Raw genomic sequence first — 9,643 nt, 5'->3', positions numbered from 1 at the left:
TTAAACATCAGATTTCCACAATTTTATCATTTTATCGTTCTCTAACGCTGCTGAAGCAATAATGTTTTCCGTCGGATGGCATGCACACGATAATACAACATCAGAATGTCCTGAAAGTTTCTGAACTACTTCCTTCGACTGAAGATTCCAAATGTATATCATATTATCCTCTGAGCCCGAAACAATCCACTAAAGAAAAGGGTTTATCAGGATAAGAATATAGTATTAAGTCCCATGTCAAGATTTATTACCTCATCTATTAATATTGTTAAATTGCGACACACTATGCCATAGCATCTATAAAATCTATCACAAACCTTGCCACCAGTAACAGAGAAACTGGCAAAAATGCAATATTTTTCGTTTTTATGACCACGATAAGTTTTCAAGCACTAAAGTAATATATGTTTGGACAAAGATAGTAAGAATTCATTGACTAGAATAAATATTCAATTTCTTAGTCTCCATTGTCAAATCATCTCATTTTAACGACATACCTTGCCTTTACTATAATCCCATAACTTAAGTGTGCTAAATTGTTGATACAATAATACAAAATTCACGATTAATCGTTAATCGCTACAGAAATTATTAATGAAGATAACTACTCGGATTAGCCAAAGTAGTGTTGCAGTTAAAGGCTTACTTATCCAAAGTAGCGGCCAATATATATTTGCCATTAGGTGAAAATTTTACAAAAGAAACAGGAGGATTATCATCGTCTGAAATAAGAGGTGTATGTTGGTCTTTTATATTGTCAATCTTGAATTACCCTTAAACAATAATATTATCCATCCTTACCAATGATAGTTTTCAAGCATTGACCAGAAGCAGTGTCCCAAATTCGACTAGTATTCAAAATTGCAATATTAGAAAGATTGACACCAGATCGAGTAATTTCTTGTAAGAAAGAAAGATTTACATTACAGTACATACCATAATCCATCGTAACTTCCAGAAACAATTAAAGCTCCGTCTCTATTAAAATGAACCTATTGCAGGAATTACAATAATAATCAATCAATCACGCAAAGAGAAACGTATGCTAATAACATTGGATAACTTTACAACTATTTTTGCATTCTATGCTATACTGTATATCATTGATAAGCAAAACTTTACCGCGGAGACTGGGTCGGAATGGGCTGGTAAAGTCTTTAACGTTTTTCCTGTTCTAACATCCCATATTCTAACGCTCTCATCAAACTATTACCAAATTTGATAGAATATAATTGAGAAATTAACAAATATAGTACACTCATCAGCTTAGTAAACAATAAGCAATGTGTATACCAAGGGTTATAAATCTCAAGAAATTGCTTGTAAAGTTATCAGTGTACTTACTGAACCAGATACGATCAAATTAGACTGAGGGTTGAAATTGCAACAAAAGACATAGTTACTATGTCCCTTTAAGGTTTTAAGGCATTTTCCCTAAAAACACAATTTGATTATTGCATTCAATATCAACGTTGGGATCCTATAATCAACTTAATAGAAAGTTGACAAAATTGTACATGCATTATACAGTAATCAATCTTCACTGGAATAATGAGACCATTATCATCTCCATATTAATTATACTATCGCTCATACTACACCAGCTAGACATAGTACACGACTTTTTGGTGCAGTACGTCAGTTGTCCTCTATTGAAAGCTACTATTGATCGAATGTATAAAAGATTGCACGAGCATCAAATATTTAGGTAAGAAGTAATCATCCTAAAATAAAATGTAAAGCTGTGACTTGTCTCGCGTTGTATGATGATGTTGCAATAGTTGTAATGAGAGCTTACCGTTGGAAAATCCCATATTTTTAACGTCTTGTCATCGGAAGCAGATACAAGTAATCTCGAATCTGATGACCAGGCCACATCTGAAATACCCTGTATGAGTCAATCACAGCAATCATCACGTTTGACATAGTCATCATCATGGATAGTATTGTCATGATTTACTGATGAAATTCACTTCAAAGTCTTTTTAAAATATCTCAACATACTAATTTATGTCCTTGCATGGTCTTTTCGTATTTGCCATCGTAGGCACCCCAGACTTTAATGGTAGCATCAGCAGCTATATCGTCGAAGGAAATATAAAATGTATTCACTATTTTCATGAATAATCTATTTATAAATGTTATTGGAATCTTTGCAGTACGATTATTTGAATGAAGATGCAGTGATCGCTAATTTTGTATCGCATGTACAAGCATCACCGATGGTAGTATAAACATGAAGCCACTAAGCATGAATGATGACGTACGATGCTTACCAAGCATTCAAAGCAGTACGTATTCATCTCAATTGAATTCTGTTCCCTATTACTTACACGAACTGGCTAACCATTCCCCATCAGGGCTAAATTTAACTGATGAAATTGCCTTAGTATGCCCAGATAGTGTATACTTTAGCGCATATTCTGGTTTCTATAAGTTCATTCAAAGAAACAACAACCGCAATTAATGAATATATCAGTGCTGATTAATATTTCCAGCAATTTAACAGGAGTCAATTTCATCCAATCAAATTATCCTTTTTGCCATTACAAGATATTACAACAGATTTCTAGGATCATTATACTAGAAATGGATAGGCATATTAAGTGAATCATTTCATTCTTTAAAACAACGTTACTTTCAACTCCACTGATTCTTTCTAATAACATACACATACTGTCAAGAGATGTGATTGCTTTTAGCTACGATAAAATAAGATAGTATGAGAAAAATGAAAAGGATGCAGAACAATACGTAAGTTATTGATATGCTAGAAATCATTAGCAAGAGAAGATAGTATAGTATCCAACTGTTGATGTCCATCATGCTGTAGAATATACAACCATCAGAACAGATCTATCCTGGAATATGGATGAATCAAGCACTGTCTCTATCTCTCGATAGTGAAACAACAATGCAGTGGATGGCCTGATGCAAACGACAAAGGAATTGACTACAGTCAGGTATATCAACCAACAAGGAAATAATCACTTTGGATATGGATGAGTTAACCTTCATCCTTATCGTCAATATTGCAGTTCTAACAGTAAGCAAATGGAAAAATAGAATATTCAATCCATTTATGCCAACATTACCTTGGGTGGATTGGTCGGACCGCTAGCAGTGCCGGATCCGTTGGTGGCGGAAGAAGCGTTAGCCATTACCGCCGCACATACAGTAGAATTAGCACTGAAGTTAGGTTAAAGCGCGGAAAGATTGTCACATTTGTATGCTACTACTACTGGGCATGGTACAAGCACAAGGCCCATGGCCAACAACAAAAGGTGGTCAACGTGCTATCTCATGCCAATGGCATTACTGCGAATATGGCCGTATTGGCTTGAATGGAACAGTGACGTCGTATAGTACACTAGGCAGCCAGAGTACAGTATAGCTAGCGCTAAACTGTCCTGTACTGTACTTTACCATACATTGTACTGTACTTTACCGTACACTGTACTGTACTGTAGAAAGAGTTTTATTGTCTTGGGCCATCGACTCGATGGGTCCTCGGACAGTTGGACATGGAGACTCATCTCGTCTGAAAAGGAATGTGTTCCAAATACTTTCTATTCGTTCGAGACCTACTGTAGTATACTGTATATAGAATTGCTCCATTCTGTTTATGACTTAGCCTCGAAATTAAGTATTATTTCATTGAATCCTGCAGTAAGTTCTGCTTGAAAGCGGTTATTGAACGTCAACAATGTTTTGAAATGAATAGTAGTGAATAAGTGAATAGAAATAGAGCATCGAAGGTGAGGATAAGTAGAGCAATAGTACTATATAGTACTATCGTGGCAATACAACATTCGTAGGGCTTGATACCAATAAGTCACTTGGACATTTTTGGCCAAATAGGATTTCACTTAATAAGTCATTTACTACAGTCTACTTCATGTAGTCAGTAGCCTAGCCACTAGTGCGTCCATATCCGAATGTCCAATGTCCATGTCACGAATTGTGACGACATTCCAGAAACAGCTAACCGGTACCAGTTACCATCTTTGAATTCTATAGTACAGTACAGTACTGTACAGAAGAGTATTGTACTCACCAAGGTCCGAACCGGACCAGACCGCGAAGACGTCCATGTACTGTACAATGTACAGTACACAGTTGTGTGTAAAAACTTGGAGTAATGTACTGTACACTGTACACTGTACAGTATGCCTGGAGCACGTCCGTCAATCCGTATGTATGTGTACAGTACTTCCATTGTAAAATAATGTACCGTACGTTCTGTACAGTACATACTGTACAGTACTGTACTGTACTGTAAGATGACAGCCAGCAGCCTTACACAACAAATCACATACGCCGAACCTTTTCTTGCCAGGAAAAGCAGCTAAAGCTAAGCGAGTGAAAAACAATAAACGAAATGTTAGCCAACGTTCTTCGCCAATCTTTAGGAAGAAACAGCTGCCATAGTGCACTGCTCATCACTCAAGCTAGAAGGAAGCATGATTTACCGCCACTGCCGTATGCTTACAATGCATTAGAGCCTACCATTTCTGCTGAGATTATGGAACTACATCACAGCAAGCACCATCAAACTTACGTTACCAACTTGAATGCTGCTGAAGAAAAACTAGCTGAAGCAACAAGCAAAAGTAGGCATCATCTTTCCTCCTTTTACCTATTGAATATCATAGATAAAATTCAATCTTGCAGTCCATGATCCTTCTTGTCGTTGTAGTAATAGTCTAGTAATAATTTCGTAGCGAATGAATAAAACTTTGCTCGGTACTCGTGCCAGCGGCTTCACTGTCATATCAATATTGAGTAGCCTATTCTAAGAAGATTAGGAGAACTCGTACTAATTTGTTGAACTTAATTAGATGATATCAGCGGAGTCATTACATTACAAGGAGCTCTACGATTCAATGGTGGTGGTCATATCAATCATTCAATATTTTGGAAAAATCTATCCAATGATGGCGGCGGACTACCAACCGGTAAATCAATCAGTGTACAGTATATTACAATTCCTTATAGGTAACGTTAACATTTATCTACCCTTCATACTGTAATCTGTAGTGCTAATTTACAAATGCCTACATACGCTATTTTAATGTTGCGATAACGCAATAATGCTTGTTCATATCGTCATGAACTAATAGCCATGACATAATTTCACTTATCTTAAAAATCAACAGTACGTATATACGTGTACTACATTTGGATCATCGTCATAGTGGGATGAATCATTACTCATTAACACTTTTCATCACTCCACAGGAGAGCTAGGCGATGCTATTAATGCCTGTTTTGGATCTTTTGATAACTTTAAATCCAAATTATCTGCTGCAACCATTGCTATTCAAGGCTCAGGATGGGGTTGGCTGGTAAATAACATTGAAGCAGACATTTACCTTAAGATTGGTCAATACGGTAGTACCCAATCGATGCCAATAACTTAAAATGTATTATTCGATTTAGGGATATTGTAAGGAAAGCAACTCTCTTAAGATAGCTACGTGTGCAAACCAAGATCCATTGCAAGCAACGACAGGTTAAGCTTCCATTCGAATGAAAATATTTTCCACTTACTATCTCTATTCTAACATGTTAGTAACTATCGAAAAAATTTTTACCTTCAGGCTACGTTCCATTACTTGGTATTGACGTCTGGGAGCACGCTTATTACTTGCAGTATAAGAATGTTAGGCCTAATTATGTCAATGCAATATTTGATGTAATTAATTGGAATGACGTAGCTAATAATTTTCGAAATGCTAAGGCTTAAACTGAGTCAATTTGTCCGAAATAGAAGCCTTGTCAATCAACTTAAAATGAAGCGCTAATTCATCGCTGTATCTTTTCTATCAAGATAATATTCGCATAATATTCCTATTGCATCATCGGGTTGCATTTTTTAGCAGTTGTACTAGCAGTAGATGTAAAACAAAAATAAATGCACATTGATATGATACTTGGTCTTTTGCGTTGTATTTGTGTTATAGATTTCATGCAAAGGATATATTTCCCTTAATAACCTCTACCCATTCGTCAGTAAGCGAAACCATATACTTTAAACACTCAAATACATTAATGTCTACTAAAGCTAATAGACGACCAATAATTGTACGGATCAATCTTACCGTTACATTACACATACAGAATCGAGCTACGTACCCAACTCCTAGTCTTTTACGCGTATAAGATTCACACAAAAATGAAATCCTATATACCGTAATATACGTAACCTAAGGTTAGACTTACGACTCGCAACTATAACGAACAATGGCAATAAATAATTTTATAAAGATACTAATTACTTTAGTAACTAAATGACTGCCAGGAAACTTATATGTGAATATTTCCAAGATGTTATCCTTATTAAATTGAATGAAATCTGCGATCAATAGTTCTCTACTGCTTTGTGTGTAGTAAAAACTACCGTAATTCGTTGAACTTGGCCTATATTTTGTATAAACGGTAACTGTAATCAACACCGCGTTAATATTACAGTGGGAGCGTTCTTAATGCCAATTACTGCCAGCTTTCCTTGACTCAGTTATAACAACAAATTCAGTAAAAGTAGCGATTTTTTATTAAAAGTCAGCAAAACTACAATTTCCATCAGAGTGTCTAAATATCAGTCAAATTTGAGTCTTTTAAATATCAAGAAAAATATCACTATGGACATATTTCATTCTAGTAACCAATACCTGGTAGGTATCACTATGAATTACTGAAATATAAATTCAGATCGTTTCTTTGATAGCAAAACAATAAATAGCATGAGGTCCTAGCATCATTCATGATGTCACATCACCAAATAATGAAACATTGTATTAAAAGAGTTTAAATGATAGGCCAGCATTCAAGATAGAGTTCGATTATAGACATTACATGATAATCATCTCTATTTTACATCACTTTATAGGGTCTTCAACTAAAGCTATACATAATTCTAGTCTATTGATCATTTTTATTAGAGCATGTTTACCGTGGATTGAGATAACATACAATATAAATCAAGCCATTTCACTATAATCCAAAATCTTCGTCATCTCCGCCAAATATGTCATCATCGTTGTCTTGTCTTGATTCTGCACGCGACTCTACAGTTTGATCAAGTAATTTTGCCGTTCGAACAGCTAGAGCAGCAGCTTTAAATGATTTCTTAGGATCGAAATTCTCTCGAATATTATTGGTTATGTTGTCCTTAAGATCAACGTCTGATATCGATCCAGCTCTATTTACAATCCATGGATGTTTTAGTACTTGCTCGGCGGTATAACGATCAACTGGATTAACCATCAAAAGGTTATCAACCAAGTCGGTAGCGGTATCGGATATATCATCCCAATATGGTGATAGATACTCGAATTCGCCTTTCTTAATGATATTAAATAGTTCATTTTGATTACGATCTTTACTACGAAATGGTGGAAAACCGCATAGTACAATGTAGTTGATAACACCAGTTGCCCACATATCTGCTGGAAGACCATACCCAGTTTCAGCAAGAACTTCAGGAGCTAAATATGTTGGTGTACCACAAATTTGAAATAGCGGCTCAGTTACCACAACTGCTAGACCAAAATCACCAAGTTTTAACGTAAAAGTATCGTCAAAGTTTTGTGTAATCTAGTAATGAAGCAATAACAGAGACAACACATTCAATATAGCTGGTAGAAGTAATATTAATTTAATTTGTATGTACATAGTAAATTATGTGATTGATATTCTATCTATTTACAATATTATGTTGCGATGATAAAGTCTTAACTTACTACGGTACTTTATAATAATTACCTAGTAAAAATGAAGTCTACATCTTATCACTAAATAGCGTAGCGGTAATTTATGAATATTTATATTTTAACGTATCTAATACATAGAGTATAGAAGAAGTCGAACACTATATGATTAGTGACTATTGCAATCTCGTTTACAATATCTTATTTATCTATTAGTAAACTCTTAATTATGATACTAATGTAATAGGAAGTCTGCCTAACCAATAGATGTAACTAACAATAATTTTCGCAATAAATCGAATAGAGCAACATCCTATATCCTACAAGTCTATCAAATACTAACGAACAGAATTTTATTGAGTAGCATGCATTGATGAGGATAAACTTATCGAATAATTAAGCAGCCAAACAGATTGTCACAAATTATCATATCCAAGTAGAATCAGTTGAATTACCACAACTTACTAATAAATTTTCTGGTTTTAGATCGCGATGAATAATGCTTCGTTTATGGAGGTACTGCAGAGCAGCCGCCAAATCTCCAATTAATCCACTAGCTTCAAATTCGGTAAATTTTGAAACATCGGAGATAAGATCGAATAAATCACCACCTTTTACTAGTTCCATAACTAATTGGATCTCTATCTGAGTGTCGAATACTTCAATCAATCGTATAATATTTTTATGACGACATTTTTTCATGATGTTAATCTCATCTTGGATCATGCTTTCCTTGCCTTTGATTTTGCTTTTATGGACTAATTTCAAGGCATATTCTACCAATGTATCTTGCTCAACGCAGTGAAACACTTCAGCAAAATTACCATCCCCAATTATATTCCCTTTGACATAATAATCTTCATAAGTTCCCTCTCGATTAGGTAAAGGTTCATTATTTTCAGGGGTATTTCTACCAGCAGATTTATTAATATTTTCATTATTGACTTTATTTATAAACGTATCCCCCAGTTTTACAGGCGTAGCAGGATCTTTAACGTTGTTTGTGTCTTCCTTTTCCTCGTTATCGCCCGCTTTTTCTTGATTTAAATTTATTCCATTATCTTCGTTGTGGACAGAGGATCGCTCGTGATTATCTTCGCCATGGATAGAAGATCGATCTAGATTATCTTTGTTCGATTTGCTTTCTTCCTCCTTTTCTATATCTGCAGTAGCATCGAAAACATCACCATCTGTAACCGTATCCTTGACATGACTAAAGATATCGTCGTTTGATGCTTGCTTGTCAACTCTATCTTCATTCTTCTCACTTTCATCAATATCCTTTTCGCTTTCGTTAAAATCCTTTTCGTTTTCATCAATATCCTTCTCAATATTTTGATTTGTTAATGGCATTTTTTCAGAGTGTGTATCAACATCGCCATCTGTAACCGTATCCTTGACGGGACTAAAGATATCGTCGTTTGATGCTTGTTTGTCAACTTGATCTTCATTCTTCTCACTTTCATCAATATCCTTTTCGTTTTCATAAGTATCCTTCTCAATATTTTGATTTGTTAATGGCATTTTTTCAGAAAGTGTATCACTTGAAGCTCTTGATTTCTGTGTAGTATCAGCTAATTTGTTATTTGAGGATTTAGTTAAATCGTTGGCATTGGAAACTCTTGATATGTCAGCGGTATCTGCTACTCGATTTCTTGAGGCTCTTTTAGTTGAATCATCGGTTTTTACAGGTTGATGAGATTGAGGATTGTTTTTTTCCTGGCCTATTGGTTTTAAAATTGGTTTTTTATTACCAAAACTAGATGCACCATGAGAAATAGAGCCATTATTTCCAGGCAAATTACGAACTTCTTCCATAATTTCTTCAAGATCAGACATTTTTAAACCTTCTGATCCAACAGCAATGAAAATCTTATCTGATCCCAACATTTCCGACAACTCGCGTAGCGCCTTGCCATTTGTTGTATATA

General features: G+C 35.1%; 3 protein-coding genes across 3 annotated transcripts in view; 1 reads left to right on the top strand and 2 right to left on the bottom strand.

The window, feature by feature from the left end:
* TRIADDRAFT_53600 (histone H3 recognition and presentation By the Wdr5 module Of the Mll1 complex) lies at nt 1-3,161 on the bottom strand (the record flags this gene model as incomplete). The annotated part of the gene is made up of 12 exons (XM_002109462.1): nt 1-189; nt 318-392; nt 498-531; nt 647-722; nt 802-848; nt 937-992; nt 1,123-1,206; nt 1,345-1,434; nt 1,799-1,888; nt 2,005-2,078; nt 2,334-2,430; nt 3,096-3,161. The coding sequence occupies 12 exons, from the start codon at nt 3,159-3,161 to the stop codon at nt 1-3; spliced, it is 978 nt and encodes a 325-aa protein (XP_002109498.1).
* A 1,220-nt stretch (nt 3,162-4,381) lies between these two features.
* TRIADDRAFT_21084 (uncharacterized protein) lies at nt 4,382-5,749 on the top strand (the record flags this gene model as incomplete). Its single annotated transcript, XM_002110017.1, has 5 exons — nt 4,382-4,613; nt 4,842-4,958; nt 5,242-5,348; nt 5,443-5,515; nt 5,604-5,749. 5 exons carry the CDS (start codon nt 4,382-4,384, stop codon nt 5,747-5,749), a joined length of 675 nt encoding a protein of 224 aa, XP_002110053.1.
* Nucleotides 5,750-6,996: 1,247 nt separating this feature from the next.
* Nucleotides 6,997-9,643, bottom strand: part of TRIADDRAFT_21151 (uncharacterized protein) — a gene marked incomplete at both ends in the record, with an annotated part of 3,238 nt that continues 591 nt past the window's right edge. The window contains 3 exons of the mRNA XM_002109461.1: nt 6,997-7,599; nt 8,178-8,701; nt 8,981-9,535. Coding sequence (XP_002109497.1) covers nt 6,997-7,599; nt 8,178-8,701; nt 8,981-9,535 — 1,682 coding nt within the window. The remainder of the gene's footprint in view (nt 7,600-8,177; nt 8,702-8,980; nt 9,536-9,643) is intronic.

This window comes from Trichoplax adhaerens, genomic scaffold, assembly GCF_000150275.1.
Source record: "Trichoplax adhaerens TRIADscaffold_2 genomic scaffold, whole genome shotgun sequence".
NCBI classification, from domain to species: Eukaryota; Metazoa; Placozoa; class Uniplacotomia; order Trichoplacea; family Trichoplacidae; genus Trichoplax; species Trichoplax adhaerens.
This window is presented reverse-complemented; position numbering and strand designations above follow the sequence as displayed.